This window comes from Tursiops truncatus, chromosome 2, assembly GCF_011762595.2.
Source record: "Tursiops truncatus isolate mTurTru1 chromosome 2, mTurTru1.mat.Y, whole genome shotgun sequence".
Lineage (NCBI taxonomy): Eukaryota > Metazoa > Chordata > Mammalia > Artiodactyla > Delphinidae > Tursiops > Tursiops truncatus.
In genome coordinates, this window is record NC_047035.1 from 40,508,459 (window position 1) to 40,532,325 (window position 23,867).

At 34.8% G+C, this 23,867-nt stretch overlaps 1 protein-coding gene across 8 annotated transcripts in view; it reads right to left on the reverse strand.

Moving 5' to 3' along the window:
* The window catches only part of MNAT1 (MNAT1 component of CDK activating kinase), a 219,102-nt gene that overhangs the window by 27,298 nt on the left and 167,937 nt on the right, over positions 1–23,867 (reverse strand). For 2 of the 8 annotated variants that reach the window (XR_012329960.1, XR_012329959.1), the window contains exon 8: positions 1,092–1,248. The exons of 3 other annotated variants lie outside the window; for them this stretch is intronic. Coding sequence is in view for 1 of the 5 variants with exons in the window: in XM_073800416.1 (XP_073656517.1) it covers positions 13,889–13,895 (7 nt within the window). In the remaining 4 variants the exon portion in view is untranslated. Of the gene's footprint in view, positions 1–1,091; positions 1,249–9,840; positions 9,930–13,873; positions 13,896–23,867 lie in introns of those variants that run through there. 3 more of the 8 variants (XR_012329961.1, XR_012329962.1, XM_073800416.1) reach the window with 3 other exon arrangements.

A 23,867-nucleotide genomic window follows, 5' to 3' on the forward strand; every position in this document is an offset into this window, starting at 1 on the left:
GTTAGTAGGTGAGTATTGCATTCTGACCTGAATTTTAGAAACCTTTATATGAAAAAGATTGAAGAAAGAAAGAGTGAAAAAGGAAGCAAAGTAAATTATTATGAGCGCCTCTAGGGGCTATGACCCCCAGGACCTTAACTCGCTTAATTATATGTGAGACAGAAGCAAGAAGAACTATTTACCCAAGTCTCTGGCACAGAAGATTGGCTGGGCTAAGTTTCACCACCAACAGAATGCACAATAGTTAGAACAGGTTTCACGAAGATAAGCTCCATTTTGGGACATAAGGAACTGAAGTACATGTCAGACATGCAGGTAGAAAGATAGAAATGTTCAGAATCCAGTTGGAAATCTAAGTTTAAAACAAAATAAATAAGGGCTTAAGAATTAGTACCAATCACTGTACCTTTTTAACTGGTTTTCCCAGAGACCTTGGGTTCTGAGTAAGTTCATTTAAGGGCACAGTGAGGGCAGAATGGGGAGGATGCCCACACTGGACCTGTCACCCCCAATCTAACAGAGCAGTTCTGTTCTCATCTGTATTATATTTTGGGGTCCTAGTAAGAATTTTTTTAACTATTCAGTTTCTTCTAAAGGTTTGAAAACTATTATCATATATAGCTTTAGAGTCAAACATTTGGTGTTATATCTTCTTTACCCGCTTAGTAGTGGACTCAGGAAAGTTAACGTGGCTGTTCAGAGTTGTTATAAATTATCAGGAACAATACACAAAAGAGTACCTAGGATAGAGTCTAGTACATAGTAGGTACTTAACAGTGAATGAGACTAAAGGTCAAGGAAAGACCTTATACAGCAACAACTTTAGCAGAGGAAGAAGAGATGGACAAAAAGGATTTAGAAGAAGTCAGAGAGAAAGAAAACTAAAAGGAAGTAGGTGATAAAGCAAAGGAAAGACACAGTTTGAGGAATATGAGAGTAGTTTAGCAGAGAGGTAAAACAAGATAAGGACTACAAGATAACCCACCAAATTTTATAATTGGGAAGTCATGATGAATTACCAAAATCAGATTCTCTTTGTATGTAAATGTCATATACTGAAACAATATAATTAAAACACTAAAAATACTTACGTGTTCTTGATTCATAAAGTATGTGCTTATAAAGAAATTTTAGAAAGTGCCCCAATGACCTCTCCCCTTCTTGTCCTGTGGTTATGACCAAAGATTTATTCAGGCCCATGTTGTATAGTGTTTCTTATAAAAAATCCATTTTGTGTCCAAATTTATTCTAAATAAAAATGAGAAATATACATATTATTAGAATTCTGAATGAAGATCCTCTAATTGGTACAGCCGCTGTGGAAAACAGTATGGAGGTTCCTCAAAAAATTAAAAATAGAACCACCATATGATTCAGCAATTTTGATCCTGGGTATATATCTGAAGAAACGAAAACACTAATTTGAAAAGATATACGCAGCCCAATATTCATAGCAACATTATTTACAGTAACTAAGATACAGAAGCAACTTAATGTCCATCAACAGATGAATGGATAAAGAAAATGTGGTGTGTGTATATACACACACACAATGGAATATTAGACATAAAAAAGAATGAAATTTTGACATTTACAACATGGATGGACCTGGAGGGTATTATGCTTAGTGAGATAAGTCAGAAAGAGAAAGACAAATACTATGTTTTCACCCATATGTGGAATCTAAAAAATAAAAAAAAGAATGAATATAACAAAACAGAAGGAGACTCACAGATACAGAGAACAAGTCAGTGGTTACCAAAGGGGAGATGGGGAGGGGGAGGGGCAAGATAGGTGAAGGAAATTAAGAGGTACAAAGTACTAGGTATAAAATAAATAAGTTACAAGGATGTAATGTACAGCACAGGGAATATAGTCAATATTTTATAATAACTTTATATGCAGTATAATCTATAAATATATCAAATCGCTATGTTGTACAGTTGAAACAAATATAATATTACAAGTCAATTATATGTCAAGTAAAAAAAAAAAAAAAAGATCCTCTATCTTTTTCCTGGGAAACATCTCTAAACATTGTCAAAGTATCTGACTCTTCTCTTACATAATAATAAGTTTTTCAGGATACATTATAGACTCAGAAAATGGATTTTTTTTTAAAAAAATGGAAATGCTGCCTATATCTCAGAAAACATTTCTAAACATAGTAGGAGGCTACAGTTTAGGAAATATCCTTACTCCTAAAGAATGTTACCTTGAAAAAGAAAGTACACTGCTGAGACTTGATGAGTGAAAAGCACTTGAGCCTACAGGATGCTATTAAGTGGTACTTAGTAGCTTTGAAACTCTGATTCTTATCTTCACATTAGCTGCTTAATTGAAATGACTTGAGTTTTCCATTAGGTGACCAAATATTTATTTTATTGGCTTTGGGAAACTGTTATAATCATATTTACAGTAAGAATTTTCTAAACATTTATTTCCTCACAGTGAACAAAGACTTAACACTCCTTAATAGCTATGTTTGCATGAAAATTCCTTGAGTTCTCATTACTTATTTTTCTATGAATAGTTAGGACAATAAAATGGTTCTCAGTACAAGCCAGAAAACCAGAGGTAATTTCTCATAGAAAATTATTAGTTCTAGAAACCAAAACTGAAGTTCCTGGCTTACCAGAATTTAGACAATTTGTAGTTTTGTAATTCTTAGAGGATTTTGCAATTCTTAAGGAATCAGGAGGAAATCAGCTTTTATTCTGGTATAAATTAATATATTCTGCAAACTTAAAAAAATGGTCACATGTTGGCTAATTTGGGCAAACATTTTAGATATTACCTAAACAGGAAACTAAAGCTCTCACATTTAATATTTTTAAAATAGCATAGCATGCTCAAATCAATGTTTCCCATGTAATGGAGTACACTGAAATGTCTGTCAATGTGTTACAAGTGAATATATATGAAACTCAAATATTTAATTAACTATATAGCATAGCTGAGGGAAGTCCTGCAAAAGGATGACAAATCACCTAACATACATTATAAATATTCAGAGGCTGACTATGGTAAAGAATATCTATGAAATAATTCTGTATTTCTACATAAAATAACATTTTATAAAATTATCAAGACCATAAAGTATCAAACATTAAAGTACTGCAGTAATTATATGATAAGGATGTTTTAACATTGCCTAATGATAACAGACAGTACATTAAGTAGAACTTAAAATAAGGATATATTTTTTTCATAAAGTACATCATACCTTTCACCTGTATACAAGGAATCTTTTAAATAACAAAAAGTAATATACTATAATCAGAGAGCAAAGTTGATTTTATACAAATATGTCTATAGCCCATCTCCTCATTCCTACTGTGTTTTCCTTTAAGAAGATAATATTTTCAAATGGTTGACAGTGTCTTTGAGTCTTGTGTCAGAAAAATGGAAATTTATATAAATATAAAGAAAACAGAAGATTAAGAATGCTAAGACACAGAGTACAGATTTTTAATCAGTCTATGTTTTAATATTCTAGGTAACTGGAAATGTTCATTAAACTCAAATTTGATTACAAAAGATTGAAAAAAGTTTAGTAATGTCCCTAGTTTGCTTCCTTTTCTTTCTTTGCTCAAGGGCATTTTAGTCTGCAGTGATCCAAAAAATATGCATGTTCTGCTGTAACTATAATCTGCTGACAAAATATGTGGAACAGAGAACAGATTCACAGAACTCCCAGTTTAACTTACTTCTACTTAATGGTTCTTGATGACTCATATTTCAATTACAAAAAGAAAATAAGCATTGATAAGGTTCCACATCAACAGATTATATAATTAGATTAATTTTACAAAAATACTTTCATGTTCATTTTCTTCTTTGCTCTTCATAATAACCAAGGGGGGAGAAAAGAGGGGAGGAAAGCAGAGTATCTTCAGTTTATAAAGAGCAACTCAAGAATCAGGGAAGTCAAATTTGCCTCAGGTAACAGACACTGTCACCTCTGCCTACCAGGTGAAGATAAGAGAAACATGAACAAAACTATTATTACATAATGGTGGTCAAGGAGACATAAACAAATTATAAAAGTAAATGAGGGGCCAGGATATTGGAAAATGATGGAGGCAGCTCCAAGCTCCCATCCCTCCACAGAAACACTGAAAACAAGTAAAACTGTCAGAACCAACTTTGTCAGAACTCTGGAAAGTAGCTAAAGGTTTACAGCAACCAAGAGACGGCTGAATCAGGAAAACGGTAACTTTCAAATGGTAGGAAAGCTTTGTGGAATTTTTACTTGCCCTTGCCCCACACCTTCCCCAGCTCAGCAGCCTACCTTCCCTGTGTGGGGCCGTGGTCCCGGTTTTCAGAGGAAGAAGGGTAGATATTATAAACAAGTTATTGTGTTTGTCTGTTCTATTCTGTCTAGGGGCCTGACTGGACTGACTGAAGGACTGACACGGGGCACTCATCTTTATCTGGAGGAAAAGATTACAGTTGAGAAATACAATAGACCAACTAAAACCTGGAAGGAAAAGCTAGGGAAAGAAAATACATTTTTTAAAATGATAGGATAGAGCATATGTTAGGTCACAAAACAAGTCTCCATAAATCTTAAAAGACTGAAATCATGCAAAGAAACCTCTCTAACCACAATGTAATGAAGCTAGAAATCAACTGAAGAAGGAAACTGGAAAATTCATGAATATGTGGAAATTAAACAACATACACTAAGAAGCAATGGGTCAAAGAAGATATGAAAAGGGAAATTAGGAAATACTTAGTGATGAGTGAAACAGAACACACAAAATTCATGAGATACAAAGAAGGCAGTGCTTAGAGGGAGATTTATACCAGTTAATGCTTATATTAAAAAAACCTCAAATCAATAACCTAATGTTACACCTTAAGAAATTAGAAAAAGAAGAATAAACTAAATCCAAAGCTAGTAAAAGGAAAGAAATAATAATGATTAGCATGAACATAAATGAACCAAAGAACAAAAACACAACAGAGTCAACGAAAGCCAAAGTTAGTACTTTGAAAAGATTAGCAAAATTGACAAACCTTTAGCTAGACTGACCAAGAAAAAAGACAAAAGATGCAAATAACTAAAAAATAACTATGAACAACTGTATGCCAACAAATTAGATAACCTAGATATATGGACAATTCCTGGAAACACAAATTATCTAAACTGATTCAATAAAAAATAGAAAATCTCAACAGACCTATAACAAGTAAGAATTGTACCAGTAATCAAAAACTCCCAACAAGTAAAAGTCCAGAACCAGATAGCATCATTGGTGAATTCCACCAAATATTTAAAGGAGAATTAAAACCAATCCTTTCCAAAATCTTCCAAAAATAGAAGAGGGAGAAACACTTTCTAACTCATTCTATAAGGCCAATGTTACCAATATCAAAGCCAAACAATGATATCACAAGGAAATTACTGAGCAGTATCTCTTATCAATATAGATGTAAAAACCTCCAACAAAATATTAGCAAAACAAGTTCAACAGCATATTAAAAGAATTATATACCATGACCAAGTGGGAATTATCCCATGAATACAAGGGTGGTTCATCATAGGAAAATCAATATGATGTAATACAAAGGAAAAAAAAAGTGACTGTCTCAAATGACACAGAAAAAGCATTTGAGAAACTCCAACACCTTTTCATAATAAAAACACTCAGAGATGGGACTTTCTGGTGGTCCAGTGGGTAAGACTCTGCACTCCCAATGCAGGGAACCCAGGTTCGATACCTGGTCGGGTAACTAGATCCCACATGCATGCCACAACTAAGAGGTCGCATGCCGCAACTAAGAAGCCTGCATGCCACAACTAAAAAAAAAAAGATACTGCGTGCTGCAAATAAGATCCAGTGCAGCCTAAATAAATAAATAAATATTAAAACTGTTAAAAAAAAAACACTCAGAGAACTAGAAATAGAAGGGAATCTTCCTTAACATGATTAAGGGCATTTATGAAAAAACAACAGCTGACATCATACTCAATGGTGAAAGACTGAAAGCTTTTCTGCTAATATCAAGAACAAAGACACGGATGCCTGCCTTCGCCATTGCTGTTGAACACTGTACTGGAAGTTCTAACAAAAGCAATTGGGCAAGGAAACGAAATAAAAGGCATCAAAATTGGAAAAGAGGTAAAACTAACTCTATTCACAGAATACATGATCCTATATTTAGAAAATTCCAAAGAAGTCACAAAAAGGTCACTGGAGGTAACAAATAAATTCAGCAAAGCTGCAGGATACAAGATCAATACACAAAAATCAACTGTATTTCTATACACTAGCAAAAAATGTTCCAAGAAAGAAATTAAGAAAATAATTCCATTTACAATAGCATCAAAAAGCATAAAATACCTGAAAATAAATTTGACCAAGGAGGTGAAAGACTTGTACTTTGAAAACTACAAACATTGCTGAGATAAATTAAAGGCCTAAATACTGTAAATAGAAAAATATTCCATGTTAATGGATTAAAAGATTTAATATTGTTAACACAACAATACTACCCAAAGCAATCTACAAATTCAACTCATTTTTAAAATTACAACAGCATTTTTTGTAGAAATGGAAAAAGTGATCCTCGAATTCATATGGAATTATAAAGAGGCCTCAATCAGCCAAGACAACCTTGAAAAAGAACAAAGTTGGAAGACTGACAGTTCCCAATTTGAAAACTTACTATAAAAGCCAAAGTAATCAAAATAGTGTGGTACTAGCATAAGGATGGAGATATAACTCAATGCAACAGAATTAAGAGTTCAGAAATAAAGCCATACATCTATGACTGACTAATTCACAACAACAGTGACACCACCATTCAATAGGGAAAGAATAATCTCTTCAACAAATGGTGCTGAGACAACTGGATATCCACAAGGAAAAGAATGAAGTTTGACTCACACCATATATAAAAATTAACTCAAAATGGATCAATAAACTAAAAAATATGCACTAAATATATGCACTAAAACCATAAAACTTTTAGAAGAAAAGATAAGGGTAAATCTTCACAATCTTGGACTTGGCAATGGATTCTTATATCAATACCTGACACCAAAAGCATGAGCAACAAAAGAAAAAATAGTAAATTGGACTTCGTCAAAATTTTAAAACTTTGTGCATCAAAGGACATTATCAAAAAAGTGGAAAGATAACATAGAGAATGGGAGAAATATCTGCAAATCATCTATCTGATAAAAGCCTAGTATCCAGAATATAAAGAACTCTTAGAACTCAATAACAAAAAGGCAAAAAACCCAACTAAAAAATAGGCCAAGGATTTGAATAGACATTTCTCCCCCAAAAATATACAAATGGCTGCCAACACAAAAGATGTTCAGATAATTAGTGATTAGAACCCTTGTACACCACTGATGAGAATGAAAAATGGTTCAGCTGCTGTGGAAAACAGTTTGGTAGTTCCTCAAAAAGTTAAATATAGAATTATAAGACCCCACAATTCCAATTCTCAGTATGTACCCAAAAGAACTGAAAAGTACCAAAATAAGTACATGTACAGGCATGCTTAACACAATTCACAATATCCAAAAGGCAGGAACAACCCAATGTCCCTCAATAAATGAATATATATACAAATTGTGGAAGATCCATACAATGGAATATTACTGGCCATAAAAGAAACGATATATACTACAATGTGATGAACCTTGAAAATATTATGCTAAGTGAAAGAAACCAAACACAAAAGGCCACATGCCACATATTGTTTGATTTTATTTATATAAAATAGACTGGAAATTACACATTTTTTAAAAAGTATCACTTCCACTGACATGAAAGAAAAGCTTTAGGTAAAGCTTAAGAGATTCATCATCTCCAAGAGAGACAATGAATGGCAGGACCAAGAAAAGGGGGATGTTACAATTAGTTAAGTCCCATGTGAAAAGCATGAGTTCAGAAAGCCCTACTAATGTAGCAAGAAAGATATGACTACACTGGCTTAGGTTCTGGATCATATAACAGGATTCCAACTAAAAAGAGATGGCATACTCTTCTTAGGATAACCTGAGGAAGGTTTATTTACAAAAGGACTATTTCCAGAAGTGACGAAGTAGAGAAATATAGGGGATAGCTCAATAACCCAGAGTACCAGCAGAGGCATTGCCACTCTAGGCAAGAGAAACAAGTGTGGCTCTAAGAATCCAAAAAAGAGAGAATGGTTTAAGAAAGGACTGTCTTGAAGAGCGGTGACTTTTTGTTGAAGGGCAGAGCCAGCATATGCCAACCCAGTATGGAAATAAATACCTTTGTCTCATTCCCCTCCCACTCTCTAATTTCCTGCTGAGGCTGGCCACTGCCCACCCCCACTACAACCCAGAAACCAAAAGATGCAGGAGCCACTGATATAGTCCACACAAGTCAGTTTCCCAGGGTATAGAGCAGAGTAGAGAAGGGAAAAGAATGGAATTGAAAGAGCTAACAAACATATCCAACAGGAAAAGTATTCCCAAGTCTCATGTCCCCTTCCCAGATATCCAGTCAAGAACCCCAAGCTATTAACTCAGTTCCAGATAGACTAAGACTGTAATTCTGTCTACCTTGGAAAGCGAGTGAGTTTAACCTTACAAGAAGTACACCTGACCTTTGAACAACATGGGTTTGAATGCACAGGTCCATTTATACATGGATTTTTTTTTCCATGAGTGTATGTTACAGTACTACACCATCTGCAGTTTCTTGAATCCACAGATTAGAAAACTTTGATACAATGGGTTGACTGTAAAGTTACACAAGGATTTTCAACTCCTGGAGGGTCGGCACCCCTAACCCCTGCGTTGTTCAAGAGTCAACTGTAAACTGAAACTACAGTAGTGATACTTTTGTATAAACTGTGATTATATGGATATATACATAGGTTCTGTAACTAATGAGCTGTGTTGTATATAATAATTTCCTTTTTTAAATGTTCAAACCACTTAAGAACACTTGATTTACTTAATTTTTGTCAGATTTATGCCATTTACAATTGTTGGACTTCTAGGCAGATTTTGTTAGATGTGTAAATCAGCTTTCTAGGAGTCTGATGCGCTTTAAAGAATCAGAGTTTTAAATTTGTAGTTAGAATTTTAATTAAACTTCTGAGTTAACTGAACGTTAAGAGAAAATGATTCTTATTTTACATAAAAATTACTGTATTCATAAGTAAAATCTGTAAGTAAAGAGTAACAGCTTAAGAATAGTTAGGTTTACATGTATAGTAATAAATTGTATAGTAATTTACACATAAGTAATTGTGTAAATTTCTTCCAAACCTCAACAAAGGTAATAAATATTCTATTTACAAATGATATAAATTAAAACCACACAGGAAACATGAAAATAAAGGAATTTTTAAAAATCTCACATAAAATGCAACTACTGACAAGAAAGAAAGCTGGTTTAATGCACTGCTAATAATGTATTTATAAATTTAAAACACACCCATTGGGGCTTCCCTGGTGACGCAGTGGTTAAGAATCTGCCTGCCAATGCAGGGAACATGGGTTCAAGCCCTGGGCCAGGAAGATCCCACATGCCGCGTAGCAACTAAACCCGTGCACAACTGCTGAGTCCTCATACCACAACTACTGAGCCTGTGCTCTAGAGCCTGCGAGCCACAACTACTGAAGCCCACGTGCCACAACTACTTAAGCCCACATGCCTAGAGCCCGTGCTCCACAACAAGAGAAGCCACCACAATAAGAATCCTGCGCACCACAACAAAGAGTAGCCCCTGCTCACCGCAACTAGAGAAAGCCCACACGTACCAACAAAGACCCAGCGCAGCCAAAACCAAATAAATGTATTAAAAATAATAAATTAATAAATAAATAAAACATACCCACTATTTATAGACTTCCCTGGTGGTCCAGCAGTTAAGACTCCGTGCTCCTAATACAGGGGGCCTGGGTTCAATCCCTGGTCGGGGAACTAGATCCCATGTGCCGCAAGTAAGACCCAGCACAGCCAAATAAATAAATAAATAAATAAACAAGCCATTATGAATAGGAATAGAGAGGGAATCTACACACTAATAAGAGGGGCAATCCTCTAAGAAGATTTAATAAACTTGCATACACCTGAAAAGTAGCCCCAAAGTATATAAAGAAAAAAACCTGTAATATGTGTTTATACAAATTCTCTTACAGTAAGTTAGACTACTTGTAGATAACCAGTCAATGTATAAATTGTGGCTTTTTATGAAAACTCTAAAATAGTGAGGTTTAAAATTTTTTAATTTACTTTTAAAGTAGAAAAAAAGATAGACAACCTCATTTTCTTATACCTCATGATATTACCTAAATATGTTTGAAGTTAAACTTCCCATAAATATTCATGATCAATAAACTACTCCCTTGCCTTCAGCTGCTCTACCTACACCACCCAGATCCCCGACATCTACACAGTACTGTAACAGTAATCTTTCTGTAGGAGTATTTCATCATGTCACTTCTCTGCTTAACATCCTTTAATTAGTTTCCCATCAGCTATATAATAAAATTCCAACTCTTCAGCAGGACACAGCAGCAGGACACAGAAGACCCTTAATCTGGCTTGATTATTTCTCCAATCTCATTTCCTAATGTCTCTCCTCCCTGCCCTACCCCACCCCCGATATTTTCTATTATAACAATAACTAAGAACTTGTAATTCCTGAAACACAATCTTCTGGGTCAGGCTTCTGAGCCTTCACGTATGCTTTTCTTTCTACTAGAATGTCTTTCTCCTCCTAACAGTTTGGCAAATATCTAGTCATTCTTTACACCCTACTTAGGTATCAGTTCTTGCAAAAGTCTTCCCAGATCTACTTTCACTCTCCTTCCAAAACAAACATAATGACTACCTCTTACATGCTGTTTCTGAATTTTATTCCACTTTAACATAATTCTATTTCTGCATTTGTCATATCTTAAAGAGGTTGTAAAATAAGTTTTTGATCTGAAAACACTTCTATCAGCTCATATTTTCCATTTCTACTCTAATATAATAGTTAAGACTTGCTTTAGCTATGAAACAAATGGACAAGAAAAAAAGGAAAAAAATAAAGGACTCACCAAAACAAATAGTTTTAAGATGAACACAATGAAAACAATCCCAACATGGCATACTTATTAAATAATGTCATAAATAAGAAATAGAAAGGAAAGCGTTATATACTAAGTGACAAAAAAAATGAAGCTGAATACTTCTTACATGAACGATTTATGACACCTTAATGACTAAACATGTTTTCTAATACATTCTACTTTTTATATTTCTATCTGTTTTACAAATAAACATTTTAAAACATACCCTTTCTGATAAACAGGAACCCTTTTACTAATTAATTTCAAGTGGAATCAAGCTTGATTAGAAGATAACTCTTCATTAAATTCATTATCTTTTTCTAAGCAACTTATTTTTTTATTGAAGTATAGTTGACTTACAATATTCTGTTAATTTCAGGTGTTCACTAAAGTGAGTCAGTTATATATTTTTTTCAGATTATTTTCCATTATAAGTTATTATAAGATATTGAATACTGTTTCCTATGTTATACAGTAAATCCTTGTTGCTTATCTATTTTATGTAGTTTGTATCTGTTAATCCCATACTACTAATTTATCCCTTCCCCCCCTCCCTTTCCCCTTTGGTAACCATAAGTATGGTTTTCTATGTCTGTGACTCTGTTTCTGTTTTGTCTATAGATTCGTTTGTATTTTTTTTAATTCCATGTATAAGTGATATCATATAATACCTGCCTTTCCCTGTCTGGCTTACTTCACTTAGTATGACATTCTCTAGGTCCATCCATGTTGCTGAAAATGGCATTTTCATTCTTTTTTTATGGCTGAGTAATATTGTTGTATGTGTGTGTGTGTGTGTGTGTGTGTGTCTGTATCTGTGTGTGTGTGTGTGTATACACACATCTTAAACCAATCGTCTGTTGATGGGCATTTGGGTTGTTTCCATGTCTTGGCTAATGAAAATAATGCTGCTATGAACACTAGGGTATATGTATCTTTTTCAAATTACTGTTTTCATGTTTTCTGGATATATGCCTAGGAGTGGGATTGCTGGATCGTATGGTAGCTCTATTTTTAGTTTTTTAAGGAACCCCCATATTATTTTCCACAGTGGCTGCAACTTACATTCCCAACAGTGTAGGAGGGTTCCCTTTTCTCCACAACCTCTCCAGCATTTACTATTTGTAGACTTTTTGATGATAGCCATTCTGACCTGTGTGAGATGACACTTCATTGTATTTTTGACTTGCTCTTCTCTAATGATTAGCCACATTGAGCATCATTTCATGTGCCTATTGGCCATCTGTATGTCTTCTTTGGAGAAATGTCTATTTAGGTCTTCTGCCCATTTTTTGATTGTGGTTTTTTTTTTCTGATATTGAGTTATATGAGCTGTTTGTATATTTTGGAAATCAACCCCTTGTCGGTTGCACCATTTGCAAATTTTTTCTACCATTCCATAAGTTGTCTTTTCGTTTTGTTGACAGTTTTCTTTCCTGTGCAAAATCTTTTAAGTTTGATTAGGTCCCATTTGTTTATTTTTGCTTTTTTAAAAAATAAATTATTTATTTATTATTTTATTTTTGGTTGCATTGTGTCTTTGTTGCTGTACGCGGGCTTTCTCTAGTTGCAGCGAGCAGGGGCTACTCTTCTTTGCAGTGAGCGGGCTTCTCATTGCGGTGGCTTCCCTTTTTGCAGAGCACGGGCTCTAGGCACGTGGGCTTCAGTAGTTTTGGCACACTGGCTCAGTAGCTGTGGCTCGCGGGCTCTGGAGTGCAGGCTCAGTAGTTGTGGAATGCAGGCTCAGCAGTTGTGGTGCACGGGTTTAGGTGCTCCGTGGCATGTGGGATCTTCCCAGACCAGGGCTCAAACCCGTGTCCCCTGCATTGGCAGGCAGATTCTTAAACACCACACCACCAGGGTAGTCCCTGTTTATTTTTGCTTTTATTTCTTTGCTTTGGGAGACTGATCTAAGAAAATATTGCTACAATTTATATCCAAAAATGTTTTGCCTATGTTCTCTTCTAGGAGTTTTATGGTATCAAGTCTTATATTCAGATCTCTAAACCATTTTAAGCAACTTATTTTTAAAGTATGTCAAAGCTTAAACATAAAAATAAAATCTTTTTGTAATATGCTCTAAGAAAATAGCCTTCAATGTTACTTTTATACATCAGAAGCATAAGGAGCTTTTCATAATCTATATGGCAATAAGATTTTTCATACAGTATAATTAGTAACATAAAATAAATTCTTAAAAATTTCTAAAATTCTTATTTCTGAGAAATCTTTGTCACAGTAAATCCTTCTTTTATATACAAATCACTTCTACACTATAGGACTATATAAACTAAAAGTCTTTGATGAGCAAGGACACCCACCTGGCTGACCATTTGTCATTTTCTTCAGGATAAGAAGCAGCTAACTATCTACCTTCTCAGTACTACAATACAGAAAATATTCTGCCTCCTTCCATAATAAATTTTGCTTCACTCAAATTTCTAGGTCCAAACCACCAGATGTACTGAATCATGAGCTAATCACAGAAATGCCAGAAACAACCTAAGTAAGCATTTTAACACCTTTGCAGGACACTGCAGTCCTAGCTAGAGATCAGCAAGAGCTTATTCTATGTGCATAACCTGTATAGATAACATTTTTCAATTCTATGATACTGCAGCTGCAGTAGTACACGATTAAATCATGCTTAGTTTATAACTAACCCTGGAAAATTCACTGTTTGAAAAGACACAGCTCCACTTGGATTTACCTTTGTTCTACAAGATGTAACAGTTAGGGACTTCCCTGGTGGTCCAGTGGTTAAGACTCTGTGCTTCCAATGCAGGGGGTGCAGGTTCGATCCCTGGTTGGGGAACTAAGATCTCACGTGCTGCATGAGGCCGCCAAGAAAATAAATAAATAAAGGATGTAACAGTCTTTCTTCCCTTTCCCACCCAGCATATATTTGGAAATTTTAAAAGCTACTAAATTAGGCATAGGTGCCCTAGCAACCAGCAACTTGGAAAGTAGAAAGTAACACATTTATCTGTTTTGGATAAATTTTTATCTTGGTAGAAATGCTTTGGAATAAAAAGATAAAATAAATGAAAAACAACTCCTTCCTCCCATCCCCACCCCCTACTGCCCAATGGCTGGACATGTAATTGATCCTTAAGAGAAAATAGGAAAAACAAACAGTTGAGAGATCAGCCAGAAGGTGACATCCTAATTCTGCTGCCTATGAGACATACAGCCTGAAGAAAATGACTTTGCTGCAGTTTCCCCACCTGTAAAATGGATGTGATAATAACATAAAACAAAATAATACAGTAAACAATAAAACTTGCCCTGCTTATCTCCCAGGACTGTGGTCAAGAATCAAATGAGATGATGTGCTTTGAAATTGCAAAGCACTCTGAAATTATATAATCGTATTAGTGAAGGCATATTTACTCAGTTAATTCACAGTTATTTTTTCCAGTAGCAATTTATACAGTGGCTCACAGATCTATAGGAGCTAAACTTCAAAGGTGAATAACATATTCAACATGCATTAGAAGAATCACATGTGATGATATACATGGTTCTAATTTAATTTACATAAATTCATGGAAAGTCAAATGACAAAATAAGAATCAGAAGTCAAATGAGAAAATATTTGAAAAGATTATACTTGAAAACTTCACTAACATGGGAAAGGAAATAGTCATGCAAGCCCAGGAAACACAGAGAGTCCCATACAAGATAAACCCTAGGAGAAACACACCAAGACACATATTAATCAAACTAACGACCATTAAATTCGAAGAAAAAATATTAAAAGCAGCAACAGGAAAGCAAAAAATAACATACAAGGGAATCCTCATAAGGTTATCAACTGATTTCTCAGCAGAAACTCTACAGGTCAGAAGGGAGTGGCAGGATATACTTGAAGTGATGAAAGGGAAACACCTACAACCAAGATTACTCTACCCTGCAAGGATCTCATTCAGATTCAGCGGAGAAATCAAAAGCTTTACACACAAACAAAAGCTAAGAGAATTCAGCACCACCAAACCAGCTCTACAACAAATGCTAAAGGAACTTCTCTAAGCGGGAAACACAAGAGAAGAAAAAGACCCACAAAAACAAACTCAAATCAATTAAGAAAATGGTAACAGGAACATACATATTGATAATCACCTTGAATGTAAATGGATTAAATGCTCCAACCAAAAGACACAGACTGGTTGAATGGATACTAAAACAAGACACTTATATACATTGTATACAAGAAACCCACTTCAGACCTAGGGACACATACAGACTGAAAGGGAGGGGATGGAAAAAGATATTCCATGCAAATGGAAATCACAAGAAAGCTGGAGTAGCAATACTCACATCAGATAAAATGGACTATAAAGACTGTTACAAGAGATAAGGAAGGACACTACATAATGATCAATGGATCAATCCAAGAAAAAAACCTAACAATTATCAATATTTCTGCACACAACATAGGAGCACCTCAATACATAAGGCAAATGCTAACAGCCATAAAAGGAGAAATCGACAGTGACACAAAAATAGTGGGGACTTTTAACACCCCACTTACACCAATAGACAGATCATCCAGACAGAAGATAAATAAACAAACACATGACACAATAGACCAGATAGACTTAATTGATATTTTTAGGACATTCCACCCGAAAGCAGAAGAATACTCCTTCTTCTCAAGTGCACATGGAACGTTCTCCAGAGAAGATCACATCTTGGGTCACAAATGAAGCCTTGGAAAATTTCAGAAAATTGAAATCATATCAAGCATCTTTTCCAGCCACAACGCTATGAGATTAGAAATCAATTACAGGAAAAAAACTGTAAAAAACACAAATACATGGAGGATAAAAGTGCACTGCTAAATAACCAAGAGATCACTGAAGAAATCACAGGAGAATTTAACAAATACCTAGAAACAAATGACAATGAAAACACGACGATACAAAACCTGTAGGACACAGGAAAAGCAGTTCTAAGAGTGAAGTTTATAACAATTCAAGCTCACCTCAGGAAATAAGAAAAATCTCAAATAAACAATCTAACCTTACAACTAATGCAACTAGAAAAAGAAGAACAAAGAAAGCCCAAAGGAAATAAATCATAAAGATCAAAGCAGATATAAATAAAATAGAAACGAAGGAAACAATTGCAAAGATCAGTAAAACTAAATTGGTTCTTTGAGAAGATAAACAAAACTGATAAACCTTTAGGCAGACTCATCAAGAAAAACAGGGAGAGGATTCAAATCAATAAAATTAGAAATAAAAATGGAGATTACAACTGAAACCACAGAAACATAAAGGATCATAAGAGACTATTACAAGCAACTATATACCAATAAAATGGACAACCTGGAAGAACTGGACAAATTCTTAGAAAGGTACAACTTTCCAATATTGAACCAGGAAGACTTAGAAAATATAAACAGACCAATCACAGGAAATGAAATTGAAACTGTAATTAAAAATCTTCCAACAAACAAAAGTCCAGAACCAGATGGCTTCACAGGCGAACTCTATCAAACATTTAGAGAAGAGTTAACACCTGTTCTTCTTAAACTCTTCCAAAAAATTGCAGAGGGAGGAACACTCCCAAACTCATTCTATGAGGCCATGATCACCCTGATAAAAAAACCAAACAAAGATATCACAAAAAATAAAAATTACCTACCAATGTCACTGATGAACATAGATGCAAAAATCCTCAACAAAATACTAGCAAACAGAATCCAACAACACGTTAAAAAGATCATACACCAGGATCAAGTGGGATTTATCCCAGGGATGCAAGGATTCTTCAATATATGTGAAACAATCAATGTGATACACTGTATTAACAAATTAAAGAATAAAAACCATATGATCATCTCAATAGATACAGAAAAACCTTCTGATAAAATTCAACACCCATTTACGAAAAATCTCTCCAGAAAGTGTGCACAGAGGGAACATACCTCAACATAAAAAAAGCCATCTACAACAAACCCACAGCTAACATCATTCTCAATGATGAAACACTGAAAGCATTTCCTCTAAGATCAGGAAAAGACAAGGATGTCCACTCTCGCCACTATTATTCAACATAGTATTGGAAGTTCTAACTACGGCAATCAGAGAAGAAAAAGAAAAAAAAGGAATACAAATTGGAAAAGAAGAAGTAAAACTGTCACTGTTTGCTGATGATATGTCACTATACATAGAAAATCCTAAAGATGCCACCAGAACACTACTAGAACTAATCAATGAATTTGGTAAGGCTGCAGGATACAAAATTAATGTACAAAAATCTGCTGCATTCCTGTACACTAACAACAAAAGTTCAGAAAGAGAAATTAAGGAAGCAATCCCATTTACCATAGCAATGAAAAGAATAAAATACCGAGGAATAAACCTACCTAAGGAGGCAAAAGACCTGTACTCAGAAAATTATGAAACACTGATGAAAGAAATCAAAGATGACATAAACAGATGGAGAGCTATACCATGCTCCTGGATTAGAAGAATCAATATTGTGAAAATGACTATACTACCCAAAGCAATATACAGGTTCAATGCAATCCCTATCAAATTACCAATGGCATTTTTCACAGAACTAGAACAAGAAATTTTACAATTTGTATGGAAACACAAAAGACCCCAAATAGCCAAAGCAATCTTGAGAAAGAAAAACAGGGATGGAGAACTCAAGCTCCCTTGATTAAGACTATACTACAAAGCTACAGTAATCAAGACAATATGGTACTGGCACAAAAAGAGAAACAGAGATCAATGGAACAGAATAGAAAGCCCAGAGGTAAACCCATGCACCTATGGTCAACTAATCTATAACAAAGGAGGTAAGAATATACAATGGAGAAAAGACAATCTCTTCAATAAGTGGTGCTGGGAAAACTGGACAGCTACATGTAAAAGAATGAAATTAGAACACTCCCTAACACCATACACAAAAATAAACTCAAAATGGATTAAAGACCTAAATGGAAGACCGGACACTATAAAACTCTTACAGGAAAACACAGGAAGAACACTCTTCGACATAAATCACAGCAAGACCTTTTTTGAGCCACCTCCTAGAGTAATGGAAATAAAAACAGAAATAAAAAAATGGGACCTAATGAAACTTAAAAGCTTTTGCACAGCAAAGGAAACCATAAACAAGTCAAAAAGACAACCCTCAGAATGGGAGAAAATAATTGCAAACGAATCAACGGACAAAGGATTAATCTCCAAAATATACAAGCAGCTCATGCAGCTCAATATTAAAAAAAACACACAACCCAATAAAAAAAATGGGTGGAAAACCTAAATAGACATTTCTGCAAAGAAGACATACAGATGGCCAAGAGCACATGAAAAACTGCTCAACATCACTAATCATTAGAGAAATGCAAATCAGAACTACAATGAGGTATCACCTCACACCAGTTAGAATGGGCATCATAAGAAAATCTACAAACAACAATTTCTGGAGAGGGAGTGGAGAAAGGGAACCCTCTTGCACTGTTGGTGGGAATGTAAACTGATACAGCACTATGGAGAACAGTATGGAGGATCCTTAAAAAACAAAAAATAGAATTACCATATGACTCTGCAATCCCACTACTGGGCATATACCCAGAGAAAACCATAATTCAAAAAAACACGTGCAATCCCAATGTTCATTGAAGCACTATTTACAACAGTCAGATCATGGAAGCAACCTAAATGTCCATCAACAGATGAATGGATAAAGAAGATGTGGTACATATATACAGTGGAATACAATTCAGCCACTAAAAGGAACAAAATTGGGTCATTTGTAGAGACGTGGATGGACCTAGAGACTGTCACACAGAGTGAAGTAAGTCAGAAACAGAAAAACAAATATCATCTATTAAGGCATGTATCTGGAATCTAGAAAAATGGTACAGATGAACCGGTTTGCAAGGCAGAAAGAAAGACACAGATGTAGAGAACAGTGTATGGACACCAACGGGGGAAAGCTGGGGGTGGGAGGTGGGATGAATTGGGAGATTGGAATTGACATATATACACTAATATGTATAAAATAGATAACTAATAAGAACCTGCTGTATAAAAAATAAATTTAATTTTAAAAAAAGAACCTGCTGTATAGCACAGGGAACTCTACTTCACTTTGCTGTACAGTAGAAACTAACACAACATTGTAAAACAACTATACCCCAATTAAAAAACAAAAACAAAAACAAAAACTGGAAAACAAAGATTAAAAGCCAAAAAAAAAAAAAACCTCCCTAACACCATACACAAAAATAAACTCAAAATGGATTAAAGACCTAAATGGAAGGCCAGACACTGTAAAACTCTTAGAGGAAAACTTAGGCAGAACACTCTATGACATAAATCACAGCAAGATCCTTTTTGACCCACCCCTTAGAGTAATGGAAACAATAATAAACAAATGAGACCTAATGAAACTTAAAAGCTTTTGCACAGCAAAGGAAACCATAAACAAGACAGAAAGACAACCCTCAGAATGGGAGAAAATATTTGCAAATGAAGCAATTGACAAAGATTAATCTCCAAAATATATAAGCAACTCATTCAGCTCAATAACAAAAAAACCAAACAACCCAGTCCAAAAATGGGCAGAAGGGACTTCCCTGCTGGTGCAGTGGTTAAGAAGCTGCCTGCCAATGCAGGGGACATGGGTCCGAGCCCTGGTCCAGGAGGATGCCACATGCCACAGAGCAACTAAGCCCGTGCACCACAACTACTGAGACTGTGCTCTAGAGCCTGCAAGCCACAGCTATGGAGCCCGAGTGCCACAACTACTGAAGCCTGCGCATCTAAAGCCCATGCTCCAAAACAAAGAGAAGCCACCACAATGAGAAGCTGCACACCGCAACAAAGAGTAGATCCCACTTGCCACAACTAGAGAAAGCCCGCACACAGCAACGAAGACCCAATGCAGCCAAAAATATAAATAAATAAATAAATAAATAAATAAATTTTATTTAAAAAAAAATGGGCAGAAGACCTAGATAGACATTTCTCCAAAGAAGAAATACAGATAGCCAACAAATACATGAAAAGATCCTCAACATCACTAATCATTAGAGAAATACAAATCAAAACCACAATGAGGTATCACCTCACATTGGTCAGAATGGCCATCAGCAAAAAATGTACAAACAACAAATTCTGGAGAGGGTGTGGAGAAAAGGGAACCCTCTTGAACTGTTGGTGGGAATGTAAATTGATACAGCCACTATGGAGAACAGTATGGAGGTTCTTTAAAAAATGAAAAATAGAAGTATCACATGACCCAACAATGCCACTACTGGGCATATACCCTGAGAAAACCATAATTCAAAAAGACACATGCACCACAATGTTCACTGCAGGACTACTTAAAATAGTCAGGACATGGAAGCAACCTAAATGTCTATCAACGTTTGAATGGATAAAGAAGATGTGGCACATATATACAATGGAATATTACTCAGCCATAAAAAGGAATGAAATTGAGTTATTTATAGTGAGATGGATGGACCTAGAGTCTGTCATACAGAGTGAAGTAAGTCAGAAAAAGAAAAACAAATACCAAAAGAAAAACAAATACCGTATGCTAACACATATATATGGAATCTTAAAAAGCAGTACTGATGAACCTAGTGACAGGGCATGAATAAAGATGAAGACGTAGAGAACGGACTTGAGGACACAGTGGGGGAAGGGAAGCCAGGATGAAGTTAGAGAGTGGCATTATATATACACTACCAAATGTAAAGTGGATGGCTAGTGGGAAGCTGTTGCATAGCACAGGGAGATCAGTTGGATGTTTTGTGAAGGCCTAGAGGGATGTGATAGGGAGGGTGGGAGGGAGGCTCAAGAGGGAGGGGCTATGGGGATATATGTCTACATATAGCTGATTCACTTTGTTGTACAGGAGAAACTAACACAACATTGTAAAGCAATTATACTCTAATAAAGATGTGAAAAAGAAAGAAAAAAAAAGACGACTTAATGATAATCATTTCAATTACAGAAACCACTCCATTTATGAGTCTGTTCCCCTAAAAGTGTTTTTATCAGCTTAAAAACTTTTTAAGGGCATCTGGAAAGAGGATTTGAACAACCACTCCCTACCTAGTCAGTTGTATCACCTTGTCCATTCATCAATACAATTTCCTAAATTTCCTAAATTATAGGGGAAAGGGAACTTAAGAGAAATATTTTCAGATGAGACATAAAGCAGCTGTACAACTGAAGAAATTTCTAATTTGTTAAATTCACTATTATTATCTAAACATCACATAAAATAATCACAACAAGAACTACATATTATAAAAAACTAGAGATAAAACAAAGTTTCTATATAAATGAAGCTAACTAGAATGCTATAAAATTATCAGTACTTAACAAAGGCACTTCCTGGAAACTTTTAAAGAAGTAATTCAAATATTAACACTAGGTGGCAGAAGGTTATATTATGTTCTTAATACACAGTTTAAATTTTTCAATAGAAACAATAAATTACAAGCCTGAAGCTTACAGTCAAAAATTTTTGAAAAATTGAGCTTCTCAGACAATCTATTTTAATTTTAACCTTTTTAAGATTTTATAACGTTGAAAAGCCTCATAAGAAAGAATAGAGAAGAACTGAATTTAATGGGCATCCTTTTAGATATCTCATGGTAAGTCTACCTAGTCAATGAATTCAGATAAATAACTAAGAAGGCTTGATGGTAGACTTCCTCCTTTAAAGTGACTTTGAAATCTAATACTGCATCCTACACAGTTTGAAAAAAGCAGCAGCTGTAAGGGCCAAAAATCTATGAATATAGAATATATTGCTTTCTCATTTCTCCTCCTATGCTGCTTTGTACTCTTATCCCTGGCATTTCTTCATCATTTGACATTTTCTCTTTTCATCCTTTGCTATTTTGATATCTATTTCTGACCACCTACTTCATCTGTTGGATTTTAAAAAAAACAACAAACATAAATTTAAATAGTAATCAAAATAAACAGAGTTGCAAACAACATAAAAATAGCATCTTTTTTTGGTTGTTTGTTTTGTTTATGTTCTGCTGCTTCTCCTCCATGCTACAGCACATGTACAGAGAAGGAAGTTGTGAATTATCAAAGAGGTGGTGATGGGGACTTACTTCCCTGGTGGTCTAGCAGTTAAGACTCTGTGCTCCCAAGGGGGCCCGGGTTCAATCCCTGGTCAGGGAACTAGATTCCACATGCTGCAACTAAAGACCCCACATGCCACAACGAAAAGATCCCGCATGCAGCAACTAAGACTGGACACAGCCAAATAAATAAATATTTTTTAAAAAAAAAGAGGTGGTGATAATATGACTGAATTAAACAAATTTACATATTCTTCCTAGATTCCTTCCTGAAACTAATCAAAAAATGAAAATGGCTATCAAACTGTATGTAAATTAACTTTCCAGATTAGCAAGTAAAGCAGATTACAGCATGCCCATTTTAATTTAATTAACTTTTTTTGTGGAAATAATACCATTTTCTTGACTTTCAAACTTGTTTTTAAAATTCTTTTTTATCCTTATCAAAGAATTTTAAATTATTCTTCATATCTTTTTGTTCCTACCTTTAGATACAAGTCTAATTCATTACATTATATGACTTCAATATATCATAATCCTTTGGGGCCTCCATTTCTTTGTCTCTAAAAATAAGGATGTTGCTGGAGATGATATCTAACGTCATTTTTTTCTTACAATTCTATGATTCATTCTTGCACTGTACTTGCTAAATGTTCTACTAAGCAGTATGAAATAAATACAAAGATGTCTTACCTCCAAATTATAAAACAGTGCTAATCAAAAATGAAAGGAATTCATAAGAGTGTGAATATTCCAATGACAACTGAAGAAAGTTCAAATTCTTCAACCTGATACAATCTAATTCCAACCTTTTTCCACCTTACCTTCCACTATTCCTTCTTTTTAAATTGAAGTAGAGTTGATTTACAATGTTGTGTTAGTTTCAGATGTACAGCAAAGTGAATCAGTTATACATATATATATATATATATATCCACTCTTTTTTTTCTTTAGATTCTTTTTCCCATATAGGCCATTACAGAGTACTGAGTAGAGTTCCCTGTGCTACACAGTAGGTTCTTATTAGTTATCTATTTTATATATAGTAGTATGTATATGTCATTCCCAATTTATGCCTCTCTCCCTTATCCCCTGATAACCATAAGTTTGTTTTCTACATCTGTGCCTCTACTTCTGTTTTGTAAATAAGTTCATTTGTACCTTTTAGATTCCACATATAAGCAATATCATATGATAATATTTTTCTTTCAGTGTCTGACTTACTTCACTCAGTATGTTCACTGCAGCACTACTTAAAATAGCCAAGACATGGAAGCAACCTAAATGTCCATCAGCAGAGGAATGGATAAAGAAGATGTGGTACATACCATATATACAATAGAATATTACTCAGCCATTAAAAAGAACAAAATAATGCCATTTCCACTATTCCCTTTTCTACAACTGATTCTGCACCCAAGCTTCAATACTATTAGCCATATATGCTCTACTGCTTTGCCCTAATTCCTCATCTGCTCATGTTCCATAATAGGAAAGTTGTTCTTCACTTTTACAAGACAAAATCCTACCTATCCCCAGCTGCAGTTCCTGAAAAACTTCTAAGCTTACCTGGATCTCTTTTAGAGAGTAGAAAGAATATACAGTTTGGATTCAGACAGTTCCAGGTTTAAGTACTATTTTCAAATATCATTTGGAAAGTTATTTAGCCTCTTTAAGCCCTGTCTCATCTATAAAATGGTGATAATTTACCTATAC